At 43.4% G+C, this 26446-nt stretch overlaps 1 protein-coding gene across 1 annotated transcript; it reads left to right on the forward strand.

Annotated features, from left to right (window-relative positions):
- Positions 1-209: 209 nt before the first annotated feature.
- PDE6B (phosphodiesterase 6B) lies at positions 210-25657 on the forward strand (the record flags this gene model as incomplete). The annotated part of the gene is made up of 22 exons (XM_080987061.1): positions 210-671; positions 2627-2779; positions 2895-2984; positions 3255-3395; positions 3644-3718; positions 3801-3865; positions 4351-4417; positions 4751-4798; positions 5529-5678; positions 7577-7720; positions 10121-10186; positions 11599-11745; positions 12285-12392; positions 13391-13500; positions 14426-14513; positions 14774-14874; positions 16747-16854; positions 19591-19654; positions 20810-20884; positions 23094-23177; positions 24771-24927; positions 25500-25657. 22 exons carry the CDS (start codon positions 210-212, stop codon positions 25559-25561), a joined length of 2565 nt encoding a protein of 854 aa, XP_080843187.1. The 3' UTR covers positions 25562-25657.
- Positions 25658-26446: the final 789 nt, after the last annotated feature.

A 26446-nucleotide genomic window follows, 5' to 3' on the forward strand; every position in this document is an offset into this window, starting at 1 on the left:
TAATAACTGATCTTACATCTGCGAAGAGGGGGCTGGGAATTATTTGCGGCTTTGGGACAGGTCATCTAATCTGTTTGCTTGAGAAGATCTGCCCTTCCACATACTCAGCTTGTCGGTGGATAATTACCCCTCACAGATCATTGTCTCCATGTTTTACACTGAGACAATTGTCGTGAAAGGGTAACACCCAGAATCAAAGGAACGGTGACATGAGCATTAACGCAGGTGAAGTTGAAAGATTCCTGGACACCCACCCAGATTTTGCTAGGCAGTATTTTGAGAAGAAAATGGGAAATGGGACCCCGGTTGCCACGACAAATAGCCACCAACGCTTGGAAGAGTTCACTGGGCTGGGCCAGGAGGAGGAGAGCGAAGCATTTTTTGAACTGATCCAAGATATGCAGGAAAGCATCAACATGGAGAAGGTCGTCTTCAAGACCCTACGGAGAATCAGTGCCCTGATCCATGCCGACCGGTGCAGCCTCTTCATGTTCAGGCAGCGAAATGGTACCCCTGAGCTTGCAACCCGGCTGTTCAACATCCATAAGGAGAGTGCACTAGAAGAATGCTTGGTAGCCCCAGACTGCGAAATTGTCTTCCCTTTAGACATTGGTGTTGTGGGGCACGTTGCGCAGACCAAGAAGACCGTGAACATCCCAGATGTTGGTGAGGTAAGGCTACCAGTTTGTTTGCCAGTTTGTTTCTGGGACCAATTCAAGGTGCTCTCATTAGTACTACTTAAAGCCCTAAACGCCTTAGGCTAGGGGTACCAGACATCCCCATTTCCCGGGGACAGTCCCCGGATTCGCAAATAAGTCCCCAGACAAATTCCATCCCCGGATTTCATCTAATGTCCCCAGGAAATGCAGTCTCAGCAGCCTGGAGCAGTTGGTTCTGGCTGGCTTCAGGAGCTGCTCGGAAGTCCCCATACGATGGTGGTGCAGGGGCTCTCAGATGCAGCTTCCGGGCTGCTTCCACCTTCCCTGACCCCAGCAACTACGCTGGGAAGGGAGGCTTCATGCTGCCTATCAGAGCAGCCTCCCAACTCCTACTTGCGTGCAAGCAGGAGTGGGGCGGGGATCTCTCCCTTCCCAGCTGAGGCCCCTGTCCACTGGCTGGGAGAAATCGGGGCGCCCTAGGATCAAGGCAGAAGCTGTAATGGTTTTAGTCATTCCAGGGCCATCCCGGCAAAATCGGGACTGTTGGAGGGTATGTTACAATCACCATAGAATTGCAAACACTGTCTCTTTCCTGAAATGTCTAAGCCAGCCTGACTTCCAGCTTCAGGGACATGGGTGGCGCTGTGGGCTAAACCACCGAGCCTCTTGGGCTTGCTGATCGGAAGGTTGGTGGTTTGAATCTCCGTTACAGAGTGAGCTCCCATTGCTCAGTCCCAGCTCTTGCCAACCTAGCAGTTCAAAAGCACACCAGTGCAAGTAGATAAATAGGTATCGCTGTGGCGGGAAGGTAAACAGGGTTTCCGTGCGCTCTGCTTTCCATCAAGGTGTCCCCTTGTGCCAGAAGCGGTTTAGTCATGCTGGCCACATGACTTGGACAAATGCCAGCACCCTCAGCCTGAAGCAAGATGAGCACCGCAACCCCATAGTGGCCTTTGACTGGACTTAACTGTCCAGGGGTCTTTTAATTTTTTTTTTTTAAAAAAACCTTTTTACTGTTCAACTCTTTCACCTGCAGTTTGCATTCAGACAAAATTTGTTTGAGCCCCCACCTCACCCAGCAGGTAGGTGTGACCTGAATCACTGATCCCGTCAATAGTCAACCAGCTGTCCGCCTTGAGAAAAGAAGCTTCAAAATAGGACAGTATGGTTGCACTAGGTCAAAGATCTGTTATGATTTCAGTATAATTTACTTATTGTATATGTTCTGTGATGAATGGAATGTAGAAAGACTAGCCTATCACAGACATCTCTACAGCCAGTTGGGTTAGTTCAAAGTTATAGCCTGCTTAATTTTGTATTTACCACACATCTGTCCCTCAACCTTCTGGAGTGGATTTAGGAGGTGGGGGCTGCAAGAGGGAGGCGGAATCACTCAAAATCACTTACCGTATTTTTCGCTCTATAAGACACACCAGACCATAAGACGCACCTAGTTTATGGAGGAGGAAAACAAGGAAAAAAATATTCTGAATCCCAGAAGCCAGAACAGCAAGAGGGATCGCTGCGCAGCGAAAGCAGCGATCCCTCTTGCTGTTCTGGCTTCTGGGATAGCTGCACAGCCTGCATTTGCTCCATAAGACGCACACACATTTCCCCTTACTTTTTAGGAGGGAAAAAGTGAGTCTTATAGAGCAAAAAATACGGTACTTACTGTTCTGTTGATGAGAGCCTTACTATCAGCTAAGCGACACTGTCAGATATAACTGAAGGTTTTTGAAATAAGTGAAAATCCAGTATTACTGGAGCTCATTTCTAAGACTTTCAGAAAATAAGTTGATGCCTAAACCGTTGTGATGGGCAAGTTAGACTTGTTCAATTTGCTGTGTGTTTTTCTGCTACTTTTAAGGTATTTGTGCATCATGTCATTTCTATCTTACACATTTTGAAAAACCTGAAATATAACTGTTTGTAAAAAAAAAATTGTAATTTTTAATTAAAATCAACAGTGTGACCATTTTAGTACTTTTGTTGATGAACTCACCGACTACACCACAAGGAACATCCTTGCAACCCCAATCATGAATGGTAAAGATGTGGTTGCTGTGATCATGGCAGTGAATAAAGTCGGAGGTCCATTCTTCAGCAGCACAGATGAAAGTGTAAGTGTGAATACAACTTGTTAGGGAGAATCTCCTTGCCCATTAACACTGCCTATAAGCATTATAGCATCACCACACCTTGTTGAACTGATTGAAGCTTTCTTAATGTTCCCAGATTTTCCTGAAGTACCTCAATTTTGCCTCTTTGAACCTGAAAATTTATCATCTTAGCTACCTTCACAATTGTGAAACTCGAAGAGGTCAGGTAAGGAAAAAAATATTTCTGAACGCAAGGTGTCTTTCCCCCACTCAGCCTAAACCTTCTTAGATAAATAGCAACTACTGTTTCTGCCCCCAATTTACCTGGTTTTCTTCTCCTACTCCTGCTTGTCTGAGGATGAGGGCCAATATTTTTTTAAGTCAAAAGTTGACATATTTATTTCCTGCACACATACCCGGATTGAAATTTCAAACAGTGCTCTTGGAATCTGCTCTGTTGTCGAATCAACTAACATGTCGATTTGCTGTTCTGCAGGTTTTGCTGTGGTCAGCCAATAAGGTATTTGAGGAACTGACTGACATTGAAAGGCAATTCCACAAATCATTTTACACAGTGAGAGCATATTTGAATTGTGACAGGTATTCTGTAGGCCTTCTAGATATGAGCAAAGAAAAGGTAAGCTAAGTTTCTAAGATTTTTTATTAAGAGTGGTAGAGAGCATGCTTTGCATGGAAAAGGAATCTAGTCCAGTCCTTGGCATCTCCAATGTATATACATTATTATTATTATTATTATTATTATTATTATTATTATTATTTTGTAATAATGTCACACCTGGAAATATTTAAATCATGGGAGGCATTCACTTTTTGTTTTGTTTTTTGTTTTTTGTCTTCTGAAATAATATTTATCTCCCTTTCCAGGAATTCTTTGATTTATGGCCAGTTCTAATGGGTGAAATTCCCCCTTACTCAGGACCTCGGACTCCAGATGGCAGAGTAGGTCTTTAAACTGACAATAAATATCTTGTTTCACCACTTGGTCACTTGCTATGAATTCCCATTTCTGTTCTATTTGTAGGAGATCATCTTTTATAAAGTCATTGATTATATCTTACATGGAAAGGAGGAAATCAAAGTCATCCCGTAAGTAAAAAAGAAATGACTTCATGGGCAATGCAAAACTATTTAAGGTACAGGAGCCTTGTTCTCTTTTTCATCTGGCCACTTTATTTGCAAAATATATTTGTAAGACAACATTAGGAACTCTTATTGAATCATACCCCACAACTGTCCCAGGAAAAGCGGGACACACCATTTTTTCCACACAAGAGAACAGCAGCCATTTTGGGTTCTGCAATTTCTCTGTGAAAAGAACACGGGGGGCGGGGGGCGGGGCTGTGATCTCATGTGGGTCGTGTGACTCGCCCGTGAACATGGCCCAGAAAACATGCAACCCGGTTTTTGGCCTGGACATGTTGGAGGGTATGAAATGTTAGAAGGGAAAGTATCAGGAGGCTGGGATTGCAGTAAAGTTCTTTAAGAATTTCAGCACGAGTAATTTAAGTGTGTTCTGTTTGTAGCCAATCCTAATTTGATCAACGTTTTTGTGCATTTTCCTTTCCATTTAGAAATCCTAAGCCAGATCACTGGGCATTGGTTAGTGGCCTTCCAACATACGTTGCAGAAACTGGTTTCGTAAGTATTTACATTAGCATATTTCCATGATTCATCAAGACAACGTTGGCCAAGAGCTAAAGAACCATGGGATGACTTCCATGTGACCAAAAGAGCTTTGGACTGGTTCTTCTCAAACAGCCCCCGCCCTGTGCCGCATAGCAAGTAGCCATCTTGAAATGAAGGATAGTTTCAAAAGTAGTTTGTGCTGTGACCTGGAGGTTGTGCAAGACCTTGGGTGGTCTTGGTAGGAGTGCTTTGGATCAGATGGCTTAAATAATTCTACTTTAGATCTAATTAACAGCATGTAAAAAATACAGATGGAAACTAAACACTTCTGCATTTTTTTTTAAGATTTGCAACATTATGGATGCAGCTTCGGATGAGATGTTTACATTTCAGGTACTGTAAGTGTGTGATGGTTTTCATTGCTGCCTCCTGTATAATGTTGCGAGCCTCCAGACATAGTTCTTCAGGCACTCTGTCCACCAAATCTAATTCCTTAAACCTGTTCCTCACTTCCACTGTGTATTCATAAGGGATTTGACTTAGATTGTATCTTACCAGCCCAGTGGTTTTTCCTACTTTCTTCAGTTTAAGCTTGAATTTTGCTATAAGAAGCTGATGATCTGAGCCACAGTCAGCTCCAGGTCTTGTTTTTGCTGACTGTATAGAGCTTCTCCATCTTTGGCTGCAGAGAATATAATCAATCTGATTTCGATGCTGCCCATCTGGTGATGTCCATGTGTAGAGTCGTCTCTTGTGTTGTTGGAAAAAGAGTGTTTGTGATGACCAGCTTGTTCTCTTGGCAGAACTCTATTAGCCTTTGCCCTGCTTCATTTTGGTGCTCTGGTCCATGGGGTCACGAAGAGTTGGACACGACTAAATGACTAAACAACAACAACAAAGTGTGTGATTGCAGCTGTTCATGAGGGGTCCTCCATTGGTGTATCTTGGGAAGAAGGAATGAATGCTAAATCCATTTAAGTTTGTAATGCAGAGCTATGCTCCTAGCTTAAATATGGTACTGTCCATATGACATCCTCCTTTACCTTGGGTGAATAATAATATCACTATTATATTGGGACAATGTGCAATTTATAGTGACACATACTTCGTATGTTGCTTTAAGGAAAGTCCTGTTGATGAATCAGGGTGGATCATCAAAAATGTTCTCTCCATGCCAATAGTCAACAAAAAGGAAGAGATTGTTGGTGTTGCTACCTTTTACAACAGAAAAGATGGGAAGCCCTTTGATGAACAGGATGAAACACTAATGGAGGTGGGTTTCTTTATTGGAGCTGGAATTGAAAACAGATGTTCTTTTGCCCCATCTTTTTGTGCCTGCCAAAGAGAATATTTTATTCTCTTGTTAATTATGCTGTTTTAAATGTGCATTTTATATTTGACTTCACTTAGCAATTTTTTGTGGGTTTTTTAAAAAAAAGTTTTTTTGTTAACTTTGTTTGTGTTAAATATGTATTCTGCAGTTGACCTCCTTTGTAATGTTTCCTTTTGAAATCTTTAAGATAATATTTTAGTTTTCCGTTAATTATGTTGCTTTGACAGATTGGTTTGTTGATATTTTATTGGTGTTTTAATATGCTGTAAACCGCTTTGAGATTTTTCTTAAAAATATAAACCGGTGTAGAAATGAAATGAATAATAATAATAATAATAAAAGACAGTTGATTGCAAAATACTAACACAATTCTGCCATAAACCAACAGAGTTACCGTAATCTTGTACTAGCCTTAGGTTCCTACTCCATGCAGTATGCAAATAAATAGTTACCTGATGTATGGAGCTAGCCTCCCTTTCTTAAATGTTGGTCTCCCACTTCTTTTTATGCTACTTCCATCAGTACCCAACTCTGCTACAAACCCATTTTACCTTCAAGTTGTACCGTATGTCTCTCTCACACCTTTAGGCCACTCTTGAACTGGCTTTCTGTACCCTACCGTGCTCATTTAAACCTCCCCCTTGACTTGAGATAGTTACTGATTCTCCCCAGCTATTGTATCATCTTTTGCTTTCTCCGGCTCCTCTTCTCTTTGATTGTCTACAATTAAACCTTGTTCCAAATCCATGGTTTTATGTGCATTTCCCTTAGCTTCTTCTGCATATCATCTTCAAAAAGTCATCAAAATAGCCTTCATCTGTTGGGATATGAGAGCTCACCAGCTGCGTGATAGCAGCACATTGTTTACACCATGTGATTCTTATGATGTTACTGAGCGTGAGACAGGATGTCCTACGCTGCTCTCAAGGTTGTGTTCTCAGTGTAACTTGAGACCTTCCTGTCGTTGCCTTCTCATCAACCAGGAGCCCTCAATATGTGTTTGGACTGAGTTCCTGAACAACATCTGGAGAGCACTGGGTTGGCAAAAGCTGCTCTAAAGCCTTATCTCTTTCTTCTTTGATTGTATCATTCAGAGGCAGATTTAGGGCTGCAAAACCGGTTCCACCACACAGGGTACAGGAGCCAAGGGGGCATCTTCCTGCCTTCTTCCCAAAGGCTAGTAAATGCTGGGCTTTGGGAAGAAGGCCTGAGGGCTCTGACAGGGTCCTCGGGTCCGCCTGTCTCCTTCCCAACACCTAGGTAGCGCTTGCCTAGCTTTGGGAAGGAAGCAAGAGGGCTCTAGGACCCTGCGCCTCCCTCCCAAAGCCCAGTGAGCCCTCACCAGGCTGTGAGAAAGCAGCTTTGGGTTGGTGGTGGTGGGGGAGCATCAAATTTTGGCCTCGCACAGGGCACCATATTACCAAGGTCCACCTCTGTATCATTCCCTCCAGTAATGGGCTTGTAGTTGTTCTTTTTAATTTGCTGCTGGTTTTTTAAAAAAGATTTTTGTTTTTAAAATCATGATATTGCTAGTGTGTTTTTAACCTGTGCTGTTAGCCACCTCGGCCATTTCCTTGACTGTAAAAAGGCAGAATAAAAATCCTAATAACAGTTAATAAACATATACATATCACCACCGTATTAGTACTGTTCTTTAAGAGACATCGCTGAGATCTGGGAGAAGGAGAAGGGCCAACTCCTGTGCAGCTGTAATAATAATAATAATAATAATAATAATAATTTTTATTTATATCCCGCCCTCCCCAGCCAAGGCCGGGCTCAGGGCAGCTAACAAGCAATAAAAAAATTAAATAGTAACTTTTGTCTTATTTCCCAAGTCCTTGACACAGTTCCTTGGCTGGTCTGTGCTCAATACGGATACCTACGATAAGATGAACAAGCTGGAGAATCGAAAGCATATCGCACAGGACATGGTGCTCTACCACGTGCAATGCGACAAGAATGAAATACAAGCAATCCTGGTATGGTTTTTAAAGCCCTTGGTTTTTTCCCCTCACTCCAAAACCACTTGTTAATATTTTAAACATTCAAATCCAGGCTTCTCCCCATTTCGACTGTTGCCAATCAGTTGAAATTAGTGTTCTAGGACCACCACCCCACCCCCAATTTTTTTTACTTTACTCATATTTTTGGGGAAACCAGTGTTGCTTTCATCATGTCGCAAAAACTGGCAACACTGAAATAGAAACTCACACATCCATGAGCCCTGATATCTTGCAACCACATGACAAATATCCAAGTAACACACAAATACGTGTAATAAAGGCCCGGCAGATTTTTGTTTTCGTTTTTTCACTGGAAAGCAGCATCAGAAGCCTGCGGTTTTGAGCAGAGTAGGGGGAAGTGGAAATGGCTGCCCCTTTCATGTTGGCCATTCTCCTAATTAAATCATCCCCACAAACTGCTTTGCCCCCCAGCCACCTGGGTTCTAGATCATAGCTGTCAACCGTCCCTTATTTGGCAGAAAACCCCCTTATCTATCCCAGCGCCGTTTCCCGCTGCTGTCCCGGGTTGATGATGTCCCTTAAATTTCCCGGGTTTCATGCTCGCCCGGCTCGGGAGGGAAGCAGTGGCTCAGGGTCCTCTGCCTCCAGAGAGCTGGAGCGTCTCCGTCTCTCCCTTTTCCCCCTCAGGGGCGCATCGTGAGGAGACGGGTGGCGGCGGGCGGGCAGGCAGCCCATCTCTTGCGAGACTTCCGTCGCACTGCCAGGGGAAGCCAGAGGAGGCAGCGGCTGAGGAGGCGGTCTGAGGGAGGAGGAAGAGGAGGGGATGGGGAGGGACGCAAAACGGTGGCACTTCAGCGGCTGCCACAGCGCCACAACCACCTCATGCCGGGCTGGCGGGCGGCGTGGGTGAAAGTCCATCTCCCTCCCTCCCTCCCTCCCTCCCTCCCTCTCTCTCGGGCGGGGAAGGGCCGATGGAACTCCTCGCTCCAAGACGACGGCATCCCCGACGTGCTGCTTAGCATCCCCTCCAGCCAGTGCAGCATCTTAATGTAGTGATTTCCCCCTCTGCATCCCTTTCATAACTCTATATTTATAAATCACTTGTCCATCCATAGTTCAAATTTTTACTACAAGTTTTCTGTCAATCCTACCAGTGTATGTAACTCTTTACAATAGCTTTTCAAATAAATTATAAACTTCCCCCATTCTTTATTAAAGAGGTCCTCTTCCTGGTTTCTAATTCTGCCTGGAAGCTTTGCCATCTCGCCGTCGTTCATCAGTTTTGTCTGCCCCTCTTCTTTGGTGGGAGTTGTAGACCCTTAGGATCATCTGGTCCAACCCCCTGCAAAACACAGTCAGTGGCAGCCAAAGCAGAATGGCTCCATCAGTGCCAGATTTCTGTATAAGCGAAGCCAAAATCCCTTATTCTGGCTGCTGATCCCTTATTTTCGAGGCTGCTGGTCCCTTATTTTCAAATCTGTAAGTTGACAGCTATGTTCTAGATGCATATTTACCTTTCCCTAGAACCCTGGCGTGGGGAAGGCATCTTGGGTGGCCAATTCTGAGTGAGAAAATGGTTGGTGGAGAAAGGGATAAACAACAAGCCCTCCTTCCCTGCTATTCCTCCATTCAAAGTGTACAGGCTTATGAGGCTGCTTTTCAATTATGTGTAATTTACTCCTTGAAAAGAATATTTGCGTCAATGCTGCAGACGGAAGGATTGAATATACTTCCCAAGTAGGGACGAGGAAGACATGAAGAGGGAGAGAGGGCACTTTTGTAATAATTTGGATGTTTAAATTGCTTTTAAAGGGTTATGTAAGTTTGCATGAGGAAGAGTTGTCAAGTCTCACTCTTTAAAGTACAGTATGCATATATATATATATATATATATATATATATATGCACAGAGAAAGTTGGTCTCTGTGACTGTGTACACATTTCCATTTACTACAGCTCCACTGCCCTCCCACTGCTGTGGACAGATTAAGTTTGAAGCTGTGGACACATGATGTTAGCCGCAATCCATATTTATCCTGTTGTTTCTTGAGAACTTATGTCTTACGTGTTTTCCCTCACACCATCTGATTTGAAAATGTAAGCCACATTCACTTCACAGTTCAGCTGAGGTGTGTACATTTGAGACAGCTGCTGCACATGCTCAGTGGGCTACTTCCTGAGTCGGAGTTCAGGGACTCTTACAGGCACAGGGAAAACTAATGTGTCCATTAGCCTTTGCATGAGTGGTATTTCAGACACTTGTCAGTAGGTGCCAGAATGACATTTGCTCAGCAGCCTCACACACCCTGTCACCAGTAGCATCCTTGTAGCATTAGATCTGCCTTAGGCACCAAAACGTCTTGGCCCATCTCTGAGTGTTGTCAACCATAATTCAGCTTGTATATGTCTCCACAGCCGACACGACAGAAACTTGGGAAAGAGGTTGCTGAGTGTGATGAGGAAGAGTTGACTGCAGTTCTAGTGAGTGTCCACATGGCTTGTTCTGGGTTAATACCCTTCTTTTGAAATTTCACAGTTAAACTTTCTCCCCTGCCAAAGTCATACAACACAGATTATAATATAACCAGGGGAAACATCTCTCCCAGCAGAGCTGGGTGTGCAAGGTGTATCAGCAGAGTCCAATATCAAAGAATATGATCAATACTATTGGGATGGACAATAAATGGCAAAAGTGGTGTTGTCTCCCAGCCCAGCTCCTGGCAGCTGGTCAATTTTTATGGTGCAGCTTTTACATGTAAAAAAGCAAAATTGATTTTTAGTGTGTGATTCCCCCAACCAGCTCTGTCAGTGGAAGGCCTTCTGCTTGCTTTAGGATGTGTCTTGCAAGCTTGAATGCTTGTGCAGATGGAACAATTGGAAGAACGCAACACTAATTCTACCTGTAAAAGAAGAATAGAAGGGAGGGAAAGTTGTTCCTTACTTTAATGTTACTTCTTGGTTGAGTGTTGGTTTTATTATCAATCTTTTTCACTCACTTGGAGGTTGGGTTGTGTAGAAAATTGCACACTTTGGGCTCCTAAGAATACAGGGTAACTAAACTTTCAGTGGGACACAGGTGGCACTGTGGGTTAAACCACAGAGCCTAGGGCTTGCTGATCAGAAGGCCGGCAGTTCGAATCCCCGCAACAGGGTGAGCTCCCGTTGTTCGGTCCCTGCTCCTGCCAACCTAGCAGTTCAAAAGCATGTCAAAGTGCAAGTAGATAAATAGGTACCACTCCGGTGGGAAGGTAAACGGCGTTTCTGTGTGCTGCTCTGCTCTGCCAGAAGTGGCTTAGTCATGCTGGCCACATGACCCGGAAGCTGTACGCCGGCTCCCTCGGCCAATAAAGTGAGATGAGCGCCGCAACCCCAGAGTCGGTCACGAATGGACCTAATGGTCAGGGGTCCCTTTACCTTTACCTTAATCTTTCAGTAGCTATTTCAATTGCTGGCGTCTCTGAATAAACCAAAAGTGGTATTGGCACAAAATCTTAAAACAGGAAAGCAGAATGAGTGATGTGTCTTAGATCCCAAGACCAGTTTGACTCTCAGGCTATTAGTATTGGATATATTTATTAATGAAATTTGTGCAACAAACGTTATTTGGGCAACCCCATAACAAAGTTCTCTCGGCAGCCTACATGAAATATCCATTGGCCGAAAGAGACGATAATCTTTGGCAATTGATTTAGCTCCTTTGTAGAAGCAAAATTTGCCCTCCATCACAGCAAGAAGCAGCACCAACACAAATATTATTGTGTCGATCACATATGGGCGCATAAAAATAATTGGCCCAGCAGCCACAGTTTGGGAGATTTTTGAGAAATGCTTGGTACTTGGTCAGTGGGAGTTGCACCACTTCAACCAGTGCTGCAACTCTCCCCCTGCTCCAGAAAGAACAACTTCCAGATCCTGCACAATTTGAGATCTACGATTTCCACTTTTCTGATTTGGAATGGACTGAACTTGACCTTGTGAAATGTGGCATTCAGATGTATTATGAACTTGGAGTGGTGAAAAAATTCCAGATTCCACAGGAGGTAAGTGACCACTTTAATCTGTGGGCTAATTCTCTCAGTTGTCCACATGCGGATATTGTATACTACATATATTTTCCTTTGACCTGTTGTTTGTCTGTAACATATTTTGGTCCCTTGACTATTAAATCCTAATTGAATGACTGGCATCTACCCACTTCTCCCAAGCTCCAGAAAATCCATGAGACAGCAGCAGCAGCAACCTACATGAGGAACCCACACTCTGGTAGAGACTTGCAGCCATTTGGGGGCTGCAATTCTTTCCTCTGAGACCTGATGTGCCCCAAAATTTTCACAATTAGAACATCTGAGGTCTAGGGAAAACTTGTATATACTTTCCCCTATCCTTAGTAATGTTCATTTAATTTATTGCACTGAAAACTTTGCTTAGCAGGCAGATTCCAAAAATACTCCAGAAAGTGAGCCAGTGGTTTGTTTGTTTGTGAGCCCCCATCCCCATCCCCATTTTATGACAACAATCTCATCTGTTTCTGGCTGCAGAGTTTTCAAAACCTGCGCTTACTAAAGTTCTGTTTTCCCAGGTCCTGGTGAGGTTCATATATTCCGTCAGCAAGGGTTACAGAAGGATTACCTATCACAACTGGCGCCATGGCTTCAATGTTGCACAAACCATGTTCACACTTCTCATGGTATCTCGGTCTTTACTGATGTTTTTCCTTCCCAAGATGCTGTTTCAGCTGAGATCAACTGCCCTCTCTTTATATGATTTTTATCCTCCCATCCCCTTGAGTTAGACTGCCTTTGTCCTTAAATGAACAAAGAATAAGTCTTACTGCAGGAAGAGTTATCAGCCTTTTCTGATGGTTTGCATAAGAGACTGTTCGTCTGTTTTTGCAGAATTTTAATCCCACTCTTCAGCCCCAAAAGCTCCCAATGTGGGAGTTTAGAGCCCCTACTGTCAGGTTTACACAGTGCTTCTTTCCCCCCCTAAAAAAATGTTTAGGGGTACTTTCATTTTCCTACTCATATTAAAATACTGCCCCTCAACGAGGCCAAACTTAGATTCATAAAATGTTTTGGGGTATGCGTACCCCTGCGTTCCCCAGGGAAAAAAGCACTGGGTTTACAAACTAAAGGACACACACACAACACAAAAGGAAAGCGGGTTGTGTCTTTTTTGTGAGGGGTGGGGAATAAGCAAACTCAGGTGCAAGTTCTTGGTTACAAGGTCTTCTAATGATCAGTTAGGGTAGAAAAGTTCAAGGAGAGTAGGGTAGAAAAGTTCAAGGTGCAAAAGTTGCTGGTCTCTCAGCTGTTATGAGTGGTCCTGTATCTGTGCTTCTCCTTTAACATCTGCAGCAGCTTCTAGCTAATATTTTCTGCCTTTGCTGTCCTATCTATGAAGCGCTTAAGAACTCAGAAGGGTCTGTGGAATAAGTTTATACAGCCAGTGGAATCAAACAGTAAAAAAATTCCTGGGCTATATACTACTTCACACCACAGGTGGAGGGATTAAGGATTGTATATTTGAATGCTTTTCACTTTAAATGCATCTTGCATTCCAAGTTCAAATTTTAGTTCTGTATCTGCCTAGTAGAATAGGTTTTTGACTACTAGTAAGTAGCAATGCCAAGTGAATTTTCTACTAGAAGCACTAATCAAAACCTGTGATCCTTACACGGTGTAGACAGGCAATCTGAAGCAGTACTACACAGACCTTGAAGCGCTTGCAATGGTGACTGCGGCTTTGTGTCATGATATTGACCATCGAGGGACCAACAATCTTTATCAGATGAAGTAGGTTCTATTGTGCTGGTGTTTGATGTGCGTGAGGTTTTTAAAGTATGCAAAGTCTAGCCAGCTTTCAAAGAATTTTAAATATTTGTGTTAATTCTTTACTGTCTGCAGTTTTAGATATGATTTTATTCTTCCTAATTGATATGCCTTTCTGTTGATTTTTGTTGTTGTAAATTGTTGTAAACCTCTCTGGAATTAACAATGAAGCATAGTCTGAAAGTGTGTTGAGAAGAATACATCTATCATAGCTCAAGGGCACAGTTTCAGCTGGCCAGATGGAAGGAGGTGAAGAGTAGGTGGGTTCCCACAAGGCAAGACACAGTTATAACAGCAAAGAACCTTTATTGAACTAACAGAACTGGACAACAGGGGCAAAGCAACTACTTATATACATTTCTGAAGGCCTGGGCCACTCCCACTCCCAACGTGATTGGCTGTCTAAACTTCCAAGCTCCGAATCACGACTCAGAGTTTAAGGGCCAATAGCAGAGGCCCAAATCCTGAAATGTTCTGTGATAGGATACCATGTATCAAATCAGAACACAGGAGCTCAGAATCCTTAGTCCAGACTCAAGCTCAGGCAAACACAGACCACTGAATACATAACAGGAGGCGTGGGGAGATTGTTCAGCTGCTGTTCTGTGGGTTCTCCTCACTGAGCCAGTTTGGGAGGGGAAACCCCATTACTCAAGCAGAAGTCCTTGCACGGGCTTCCATGGACAGTATTCTGGCTCTTTGTACATAACTTTCACCGTCAAGCTCTTCTTGAAAAGAGCTTAAACTCACAGTTTAAGAAACGAAAATATCTGGTTGCTATTTTTGTTTTGTTTCTCAAGTCCAAAAACAACATTTCACATACTAAGTTTTGCTTTTTGTTTCTAACTATCCCCTTTCAATTTTGTCCTTCGGAAATATTTCCTAATAGATCACAACACGCGTTAGCAAAACTTCATGGTTCATCCATTCTGGAGAGACACCACTTGGAATTTGGCAAGTTTCTACTCTCAGAAGAGGTTTGTGGTCCATACTTTTCATACCGCATATTTGGAGGAATGCTGATTAGATTTCGCATAGGTTTTTTTGTTTTTTAAACTACAGACTGATGTGGAAATAAGGAGAGCTGAACTTAACAGTGGGGAAATGAGAAACCAAGAGAAACCAAAACTGACAGATTTCTCTCCATGTGAAACAAAGTATTAGGGGGAAAGATGTAGATACCCAAAATGATGAATTCTAGTCTTCCACTCTGATCTATGCATTTCCCCCTCTTTAGTCTCTGAACATTTACCAGAACCTTAACCGGAGGCAATTTGAACATGTGAATCACTTGATGGATATTGCCATTATAGCTACGGACTTAGCATTGTACTTCAAGTAAGTTATTAATAGATTTGCTACGGAAATTCAAGATGGTGGATGTTTTCCTTCAAAGCATTCATTTATATTCTTATGGAGAAGGAAGCAGAACAAGCTGAGGATGGGATATAGGATAGGCATTTTCCTTGGTATCGTATCGCAAGTGCCCACACAGTCTATTTAGGAGATACACCACAGTTCTTTTTCTTTCAAAGCCCTATACGGCCTAGGACCCTCGTATCTACGGGACCGCCTCTCCTGGTATGCCCCACAGAGGAACTTACGGTCTTCAAATAAAAACATCTTGAAGGTCCCAGGCCTCAGAGAGGTTAGGCTGGCCTCAACTAGAGCCAGGGCTTTTTCGGCTGCGGCTCCAACCTGGTGGAACGCTCTGTCACAAGAGACAAGGGCCCTCCAGGACTTGACATCTTTCCGCAGGGCCTGCAAGACAGAGCTGTTCCACCAGGCCTTTGGTCAGGGCGCAGCCTGACTCCCTCCTTTGGCAATCTTTACAATACTTTAGTTTATGGTTGCCATCAATTTTGATTTTAATTAGTTCTTTGATGTTTTTATAATGTTGCACTATTTTAGTGTTGTTAGCCGCCCTGAGCCCGGCTTCGGCTGGGGAGGGCGGGATATAAATAAAATTTATTATTATTATTATTATTATTATTATTCTTTCAGGGACAACCGTCCCCCGGCTGTTGTTGGCAAAACAACACACACAACACAAAAAGGGAATGGGAGGGGTGGAAGGGTGATTGCTGAGGCAAAGCAGCAGAGCCACACAGTTCTTTGTATGGAAAGTGGTTTATTTGCTTTGGTTCAAGTTAAAGCCAAGGATTTGAAGACAAATCTTAAAAACTTTCTACGTGCATGCAGTTAGCCTGCAGAAAATATCCTATTGGCTTTCCACTTTAGAGACAATCTGGTCTGGTCTACAACAACAAAGCATATAAAAACAAACAGCAGTAAAACACTGCCATTTACTGCCTTTGAGTAATAATAATAATTTATTATTTATACCCCACCCATCTGGCCGGGTTTCCCCAGCTACTCTGGGCGGCTTCCAACAAAGTATTAAAATACAGTGGTCTGTTAAACATTAAAAGCTTCCCTTAATAGGGCTGCCTTCAGATGTCTTCTAAAAGTCTGGTAGTTGTTCTTCTCTTTGACATCTGGTGGGAGAGCATCCCACAGGGCGGGTGCCACTACCGAGAAGGCCCTCTGCCTGGTTCCCTGTAACCTCACTTCTTGCAGTGAAGGAACCGCCAGAAGACCCTCAGAGTTGGACCTTGGTGTCCGGGCTGAACGATGGGGGTGGAGACGCTCCTTCAGATATACAGGACTGAGGCCGTTTAGGGCTTTAAAGGTCAGCACCAACACTTTGAATTGTGCTCGGAAACGTACTGGGAACCAATGTAGATTGGCTTTCAAGACCAGTGTTATGTGGTCTCGGCGGCCGAGTAGTGTCCAGATAAGGTCTCTGTCCAATGCTAGGACAGTCCCAGGGACAAAACCTTATCTAATACAGTGAAGGGAGTTTTATCTCATAGGTTCTTTCTCATTCTTCTGATCTTTGTGAGTGTATCTTGGAAGAAAGGTGAGAGATAAGGAGAAAATGTGGTATATGAGCTATACCCCACCACCCATAAAAATGAGGTGCCAATATTTGTATACTGATAAAAGTGCCACCAGCACAAAATGGCTCCCCTAGACAGCAAAAAAAAACCTAAAAAAGTAACTTGAGTGATTAAAAAAACAAACACCTTGAAGAGCTTTTGCTCTTAGTATTGGGCTATCAAAAGGTGATATGAATTCATATCAAGGCATAGAAAGGGTTTAACCTTCTTTCGTTTCCTATCTGCAATCTTGTTGTTATTTTTTAAGAAAGAGGACAATGTTTCAGAAGATTGTTGATGAATCCAAAACCTACAACAGTGAGAGAGAGTGGGTTGAATATTTGTCCTTGGAGACAACAAAAAAAGAGATTATCATGTAAGTGATTTTTTTTTTATCAAAACGAAACAAAAATGGTTTGCCTGAACAAATGAGTGACAATAAGCAACCATGATACCTGTTTCATATGTTAAATATTTATATTGAGGCAAGCTGTTCAGTAACATCCTGAAATGTTGCAAATTAACAGGCTGAAAGGAAAATAGCACGCTGTTGCATGAGAAGAACAAAGGAACATTTATTGTCTTTGCTGGCCAGACAGACAGGCTCAGTGGATTAGCATCCAACAGGACTGAGCACCCTCCAAAGAAGGGGGCTTCCTAATATACTTTCCCCTTATCTGTTAAGACTATACATATGCATGGAGTACCTTCCAACCATTTGGGAATAATGCCCTACTAGTGGTTCCATATAAGGACTCTGGGTAATTGCATATTACCGTATTTTTCGCCCTATAGGACGCACTTTTCCCCCTCCAAAAATGAAGGGGAAATGTGTGTGCGTCCTATGGGGCGAATGCAGGCTTTCGCTGAAGCCGGGAGAGCGAGAGGCGTCGGTGCGCACCGACCCCTCTCGCTCTCCAGGCTTCAGGAAGCTATCTCCAAGCCTCGCGTGCCCGGCAGGAGGTCCCGCCGGGCGCGCAAGGCTTGGGGCGGCAGCCTGCAGCCCGAAGCACTGGGTGCGCTACGGAGCACGCCCCGTGCTTCAGGCAGATGTCCGCAAGCCTTGCGCACCGGGCTCACAAGGCTTACAGGCAGCAGCCTGTTCTGGGGGCTGGGGTCGGGGGAAAGCTCGTCCTATGGGGCGAAAAATACGGTAATTAAGCAAGCAAACAAAGGAGCACCTTCATGCAGCATGTGGGCTTCTGTATTTTGCATACACTTTGCTATGTGGTAACAAGATAAGGAGTAAAGCCGTTCCTGGTACCTTAAGGACAGAATGTCTCCTGATACAATGGGGCAACTCTTTGGTGCAAGATTAGCTGCAGGTCTCTAATTGCCACATTGGGAGGGCAGATGATGCTCTTGAGATCACATACTTGGTGCATGCTACAGCAATAGATTAGGGGGGGGAGGAAACAGGATCCCAGGAAAATGCATTATTATGCTTTGGACCACAATCCCCCAACAGATGCCCTGACAAAGGAGCATCAGTATTCAATCCTTGTGGTAAGGACCTCCGATTTTTTCAGGAACTAAAGCACAGCTTAAACACAATTTTGTTCATTGGGTTTGCCGGCATTATTATTTACATCTGCTTAAAGAGAACAAGGCGTTTGCTGTTTCATCTTCAGCCATGATCCATCTGTGCTGATTCAGCTGTTCCAGGCCTTGAATCTGAAAAAAACAATGAGGATACTCCACAAGGTGTCTAAATCTACTCTTCAAAGCTTTTAATGGTTCCCTCCCAGTAGGGCCCATGCTCAGAGCAGAGTGTGCTTCTCAGTAATTGAAACCAATTGGATTAGATGAGCCATTTTAGCAGCAGCTAAGGAACCAGGAGCCCTTTAGGATTGGGGATTAAAAATGGAAGCTTTAAAGACATGGGCAGCGTGGCTAGCTGCTATATTAGCAACTACACTGCATGCACACGTGTGTGTGTGCGCGCACACACACACACACACACACATGAATAGCACACATATATAGGGTGGGTTTTGAGGCATGAAAGGAAATAACTGTGCCAGTGTTCCACAGTGCATCTTATACATTAGATGCATAGGCATAAAAGCTCACCCCCTGTCTGTGCTACTAAGTCTTTTATAGGAACTATAAACCCAGGATTAAGGAGATTTGACTACAAGGTCAAAAGAGGCAATCGTGTTATCTAGACATATGACAGGCTTGCCGCAGCCAACTGTACCATCCCAACTAAATTTAATAACTATGATTTCAGGATAAAATGATACATATCTTGGTAGAATTCTGGGGTATAGGGCTGAATCAAGGATTTTTGCCGCCTGAGGCAAAGGACAAGATGGCTTCCCCTCTCCACTTCATGCACGGAAACCATCTGGACTGGTAGTTGAGTACAGTGTTACCTCGGGTTAAGGAATTCGTTCCGGGGGTCCATACTTAACCTGAAACTGTTCTTAACCTGAAGCACCACTTTAGCTAATGGGGCCTCCTGCTGCCGCCGCGCCGCCGGAGCACGATTTCTGTTCTCATCCTGAAGCAAAGGTCTTAACCTGAAGCACTATTTCTGGGTTAGCGGAGTATGTAACCTGAAGCGTATGTAACCTGAAGCGTATGTAACCCGAGGTACCACTGTATTATCATTTCAACACTGGTCATGGGATAGTTTCCTTCACAGCAGCTGAGGCAGCAGTCTTGTTTGGGAAATGAGGGTAGGCCGGGCCATTATCATAGGTCCTCCGACGGAGAGGAAAGGCTGGGGAGCTTCAGAGAACTGGTCAGGGCGCTGCTGCCACTGCCTGCTAATATTGGCTCTCTCAGGTGGGGCTGGTCCTGTTGGTGTAAAACAACACCAGGACAAAGTAGTTTCTGCAGCCAGGAGAAACAGACTTCTACACTCAAGTCTCCACTCTTTCTCCCTGCCAAATCCCACATTTCTCAGACTGATTCCACTCTGCCAGACCTCCTTGATGCCTTCTTAGTGTTGTAAGTGGGACTGCTTTTAAGATTGCTCGTAAGTTTAACATGTGCAAAATACAGCAGCAAATTGCTGCCCGGGACAGGGGGAACGGAACTTCTATTACCTGTCTTAACTGCACTGATTCTCTGTTTCTCTTCTGCCCCCCCCCCTTTTCTATAGGGCTATGATGATGACTGCCTGTGACTTATCTGCTATCACGAAACCCTGGGAAGTACAGAGTAAGGTCAGGTGCCCGGTGCAGAGTAACCATTCTTTAATGCATGGACTAAGAGCACATTACTGGGACGCGGGTGGTACTGTGGGTTAAACCACAGAGCCTAGGACTTGCCGATCAGAGGTTTGGCGGTTCGAATCCCCGCGACGGGGTGAGCTCCCGTTGCTCGGTCCCTGCTCCTGCCAACCTAGCAGTTCGACAGGATGTCAAAGTGCAAGTAGATAAATAGGTACCGCTCTGGCGGGAAGGTAAATGGCGTTTCTGTGTGCTGCTCTGGTTCGCCAGAAGCAGCTTAGTCATGCTGGCCACTTGACCCAGAAGCTGTACGCCGGCTCCCTCGGCCAATAAAGCGAGATGAGCGCCACAACCCCAGAGTCGGTCACGACTGGACCTAATGGTCAGGGGTCCCTTTACATTTACCTTTAAGAGCACATTGCCAAATTCTAGGTTTCCTCATCTTATGGTTTATTACATAACAGCTCCATCATTGTAGAAGGTACTTTACAGAGTTAAAATAAGCAAAAGGCAGGAGACAACTCCAGTAAGCTCTTAAACTCTAAGAGTGTGGAATTGAGGACAAATGTGTTATTTTCCTTTCTCTTTCACTCATCAACGTGCTTCCACCCATTTGTGAACAGCATCCCAAAAGGTGGATATCGTTCCTTTTAGTGTTCCTATCAATACAATTCAAAGGGGAGGCAGCCTATAAGATTTAACGAGCATATATATTTAATTTGAAAGCGTGTGAAAAAGTGTTCCGGGTCTAGTAGCAGAACCCAGAAGATGTAAGGAATTCTTTCCATGCATCAGTAGAGATTGGATTTTTAAAAATATGATTAACTTCAACAAAAGCTGGAAACAAAAAAGTTTGGGGAAAGAAGTAACCACTGAAACATGTTCCCCACCCTAATTATTCTAAAAGTGAGCACTGATAGCAGTAAGGGAATTTATTATCCAGTTTGCAAGCTGTCATGCTGGCCACATGACTCGGAAAAACTGTCTGCAGACAAATGTTTGCTCCCTCTGCCAGTAAAGCGAGATGAGCGCTGCAACCCCAGAGTCGTTCGCGACTGAACTTCACTGTCAGGAGTCCTTTATCTTTTTATGCAAGCTGCTAAACTGCAAATGCCCCAAAGCTTAGGCATTTGTTTTTCCTGGATACAGGTGGCACTACTTGTAGCAGCTGAATTCTGGGAACAAGGAGATATGGAAAGAAATGTACTTCAGCAACAACCTATTGTAAGTTCTCTCCCTACACTTCTTATTATTTTCAAAGTTGATGTAAACAAAGAAAAGAAATCAGAGTGACTATATATGGAATAATCCAATAAAGGGAAAGTGGATAAATAATGCTATCAAGGATAACCCTCCCCCATATAATTACAAACTAACAATGTAAAACCAAAACCAAATCAGTAACATGGAAACCCATCATGGGAAAGGGTGAAGCTTTCTGAAATACTGCTTAACATGGCACTTTCAAAACTGGATGAGGGTGACTGCATAAGGCAACTGTCTCTCCTTGTTTTGCATTCCAGCATATTTTAAAGGGGGGGCATTCTTGTTAAAACTCATTGCACCCTTTACTATTTATGATTTACTCATAAGATCCATGAGATCTTGCTTAAAATGGCAGAATCCCACAATTTAACAAGCCACTCCTGAATTTTTGAGTGCTGTCTATGTAGAAAGACTGGGCCATTATAAAGAGATTTAGTGGTTCTTAATTGATTGGTGATGTGATAATGTTGTATTGTATTATTTATGCAAATTGATTTTCTCTGGAGTTAAAGATCTGACTGGGACAAGCCTTGTTATGTTGAGCTCGTATTTTGCACAATTTGTATACGGTGTCTGTTTGATAATGGTGGTTTGCTTTGCCTAATAAAGGATAACAAGCCACTCACATAGCTGTGCCATTTCCTTCTCCTCTCCCCCCATAATAATAATAATAATAATAATAATAATAATAATAAATACTTGACAGAAAGTAGTGCATCCTTGCTGCAACAACCAAATGAAGCAATAATTTCTCTTTGCCTTTTGGAGAATCTTTCAATATATTCATAGAAAATGTTTGGACTCTAAACATATTCTGCAACCCCAAATCATTTTGGGAGTGTGTGTGGATATTTCTTAAAGCCTGTTCCAACCTTAGTAGAAAAAATAGTGCAGAGTGCATTGTCTCTATTCATTTTCAGCAGGGAACAGGCAATGGTAAAGCCGGGGGTAGCCTTGTCGAAACATGAACATCACACCAGAATCATGATTTGAGTCCTTCCACATGGGATAGCTGTATCTCCCCCCCCCCACACACACTTAACCATAAGGAGATGAGGAAAATGAGGGGTGGAGGATCCCCAACCCTGTTTTAGTGGGAGCCAAATCACAAAAATTTAGTCCCCACTGCATGATAATCCTCCCAGTGCAATACCAGAGCAGGAAACAGTAGCCACCAAATTATATATGAAATAGTAAAGGAGTACATTAAGAGACAGGGATGCGGGTGGCGCTGTGGGTTAAAACACAGAGCCTAGGGCTTGCCGATCAGAAGGTCGGCGGTTCGAATCCCCGCGACAGGGTGAGCTCCCGTTGCTCAGTCCCTGCTTCTGCCAACCTAGCAATTTGAAAGCACATCAAAGTGCAAGTAGATAAATAGGTACTGCTCCGGCGGGAAGGTAAACGGTCTTTCCGTGCGCTGCTCTGGTTCACCAGGTGCAGCTTAGTCATGCTGGCCACGTGACCCGGAAGCTGTACGCCGGCTCCCTTGGCCAATAAAGCGAGATGAGCGCCACAACCCCAGAGTCGGTCACGACTGGACCTAATGGTCAGGGGTCCCTTTACCTTTACCCTTTACACCACCTTTACATTAAGAGACATCACTTCATTGACATTATACAGAATCCTCCTTTACAGAGGACAGATCTCTATTTGAAGGTGTCCTTCATTTGAAGCTGCCCTGTCTAAGTCTGGTTTAAAGATAAGGAACCATAAAAAGGACAGCAGCCGCCCTGAAAGTGCCTATCAGCATTTTGTAGCCCCTAGGAAGCAGGTGAACAGGTATTCAAGTCACCCAGTGCCTTCTGTACTGTGGTGAGATGTATTTCTATTTAAATTACAATGGTTATTTCTAAATTTCCACCTAATGCATATAAACCACCGTATGCAAATTGGTGCCTTCCCTTTTTTTGGTGATGCAAATCCTCTTTTTTGGCAGTGAATAACTGAGTGCTGATCTTGCCCTCTTTCCAACAGTCTTGTTGATTACAGCCCATTTATTTTGACCCACAAAAATTAAAGGAAGCCACTAAGAATAGTGTGCACTTTTATCTGTAGAACACAGTCCTGGCTTCAGTTTCTTGGCCAGGACATTATTACTAGAGCACAACAGAGACCAGAATAAATGATTATAATAATTTTTAAAGTTATTGCTGTTTTTTCCCCCTAGCCTATGATGGACAGAAGAAAAGCTGCTGAGCTTCCAAAACTTCAAGTTGGTTTCATTGACTTCGTATGCACCTTTGTTTATAAGGTAAGAAGTTAGTACTCAGTATCTACTAGGCCCTTAAACTCTAGCTACTGGTAGTTAAGGTAAATAATTTTTAATTAGAGCTAACATTTTCAAATGTTTTAAAATAATGACACAATTTAGGAAACTAGGATTGCTTCTGCAAACTAGGATTGCTTCCTCAACAATTACCATACTTTGTTCACTCACATATTATTGTTGCATTCTAGTACTTTCTGTGTTGTCCTCCCCATTTTTTTCAGGCCTGATTTGTGGCAAATTTTTGCAACGCAACCCAGTTATAGGTAATTTTTTTTTTAAGGTAAAGGACCACTGGATGGTTAAATCCAGTCAAAGGCAACTATGGGGTTGTGGCACTCATCTTGCTTTCAGACCAAGGGAGCCGGCATTTATCCACAAACAGGCCATGTGGCCAGCAGGACTAAACCGCTTCTGGTGCAACGGGACACAGTGACAGAAACCAGAGCGCATGGAAACGCCGTTTACCTTCTCGCCACAGCCGTACCTATTTATCTATTTGCACTGGTGTGCTTTCGAACTGCTGGGTTGGCAGGAGCTGGGACAGAGCAATGGGAGCTCACCCCGTCATGGGGATTCGAACCGCCAACCTTCTGATCGGCAAGCCCAAGAGGCTCAGTGGTTTAGACCACAGCGCCACCCGCGTCCCAGTTATAGAACTACTGTGTGTACTATGGGTAGGCAAGTTGCTATTGATGCTCTTAAGGGCTACTTAAAGGCTACCCTGAGATTAAGAATCTCATGCTCTACCAACTGAGCTATGAACATATTTAGTAACTGAGCAATGGCTACATAACTTCTTACCTCTCAACTGTCCCTCTCAGCTATGCTCTGGATGAGCTCAGTAAGGAAGGCACCTATGCTGTTAATTTTCTTGAAAACAATCTACCACTTGGTTTAACAAGAAAGTTGGATTGATGTTGTGAATTGTATTTGAAATGTTAAAATATGATCTTTCCCACAGACATTTCTTAGCTACAGACTTACCACTGAAATTGAGAACCATTTTAGAAAATGGATTTATTACAGATCTTTTTATTATGGGTAATTCATAGGGGACGGGGGTGGCACTGTGGTCTAAACCACTGAGCCTAGGGCTTGCCAATCAGAAGGTCGGCGGTTCGAATCCCCGTGACGGGGTGAGCTCCTGTTGTTCGGTCCCAGCTCCTGCCCACCTAGCAGTACAAAAACATGTCAAAGTGCAAGTAGATAAATAGGTACCGCTTCAGCGGGAAGGTAAACGGCGTTTCCGTGCGCTGCTCTGGTTTTGCCAGAAGCGGCTTAGTCATGCTGGCCACATGACCTTGAAAAACTGTCTGCAGACAAACGTCGGCTCCCTCGGCCAGTAAAGCAAGATGAGCTCCACAACCTCAGAGTTGTTCGCGACTGGACTTAACTGTCAGGGGTCTTTACCTTTACCTTTAATTCATTTTTAATCTGCAAGAAGAAACAAAAGTGCAACAATAAATATTTAAACATCATCAACATTTTTAGTGATTGGTTTAAAGAGACAAGACAGCCAGAAAACTGAAAATGCTTTGGGTTTCTACCGCTACTGCCTTTTTTTGTTTGCATCAGGAATTTACACGGTTCCATTCAGAAATTCAGCCAATGTATGACAGACTACTGAACAACAGAAAAGAGTGGAAAGCCCTGGCAGATGAGTATGACGAGAAAATGAAAGCTTTAGAGGAAAAACAAAAGAAAGAAGAAGAGAAAATGGCTGCCAGTAGAGGTTAGAAAACAAATGTATCTGGAAAGGTTAATTTCCTCCATTCCTTTCCACTCCTGCTTTATATAGGCCCCATCTGAAATTCTTGTGTGCTTATTTCTGGATGCTGGATAAAACTAAGTAACTAGATACATACCACCCAACTTTTTCAAGGGGAAAAACAAGACGCGCTTCCAGGCGAGTCACATGACGGGGTGTCCCTTTTTTCTGGGACACTTGGTGGATATGTAGATATCAAGGCATCCTACCTGAGGCAGCTTAATTAGCATATCAACAGAGCAAGAGCATAATTTTGTTTAGGTGTTAAACATGAACTACTAGTTCACACCCAGCCCTCTTCAGTCCTGAATTCATTTTCAAATGTCCCAGTTTCAAACACCTAATATACTTCACTGGGCAACAAAATATTTTGTTCAACATCACAACCCACCTGCCAAAGATATCCCCCACTCAGCAATCTCAAAGCAATCTCTTAAGCAGAAATTAAGTAGGTTGTGCTTCATAGCCACACAGCTTTTAAAAATGATCCTCCTAAAACAGCTCACCCTAATAATGGCTGTTTTTTATTCCCGTAGGAACGATGACAACCTGCAATGGGGAAAGCGTTCCCCCGTCTCCAACTTGTTGCATAATTTAAGTCAACAAAGGTCTGTTTCAGGGATCATGCATCATCTGGCCTGGATTTGCCACAACCAGCAGTAGACCAAGAGTCACAGACATCCTGGCTGCCCGATGACTGCACCTGTATAATATATGTTATATAATATGTGTGTTACACTTTGTTTTTATGTGTACAGTGAAAACATATATAGCTAAAAAGAAATGCCATCAAACATTCTCAGAATCATTCCCTAGAACATGGTGTGTGTGTTAATATCTATCTATCTGATGGGAATTGGTAGGAAGATATATTCATTATGTTTAATCCTCTAGAGACCCACATGTGTAAGTTAACAAAAAACAGCTGGATGGTTTTAAAACATGAGGCTAGCACGCAGAGAGCCCCAGCAGAGGAGTATTAAGTCCCATAGTTAGGCAGTTTAATGAACAGGAATAGGCTATGAAACCTTATTTATTCTGTGTGAAGCCGGTGACTCCCTTTCCCCACTTTTTCCAATGGAACAGACCAAAGTAAGTTTAAAATGTTTTATTTACAATTTCTAGGTCTCAGACATGCATTTTTCTTATGTAGTTGCAATGGAATAATGCAAGTGAAATACTCCTGGTTGAAATTCAGCAAAGTTAGCTTCAGGCTGTTGTCTGAAGCAGGGAGGTCTTGAGAGACACACCCTGCTTCCATGACTGCATCATGGAGAGGGAGAAAGAGAAACGGGGATGGACGGACAGGAAACAGGCTTTACTTCCTCCCTCTCAAGAGAAGAGGGGGCATAACCTCACTTAGGCTACTCTAGTAATTGGAACTCTTTGTTCCTTAACCCTTTCATATACAAACTAGCAAACATGCAGGGGTTTTATTCAGCGGGAAATCACCAGAACTCAGTTCTGGCACCTCTCAGGTGGG

Source organism: Podarcis pityusensis (assembly GCF_964106645.2).
Source record: "Podarcis pityusensis genome assembly, chromosome: 17".
NCBI classification, from domain to species: Eukaryota; Metazoa; Chordata; class Lepidosauria; order Squamata; family Lacertidae; genus Podarcis; species Podarcis pityusensis.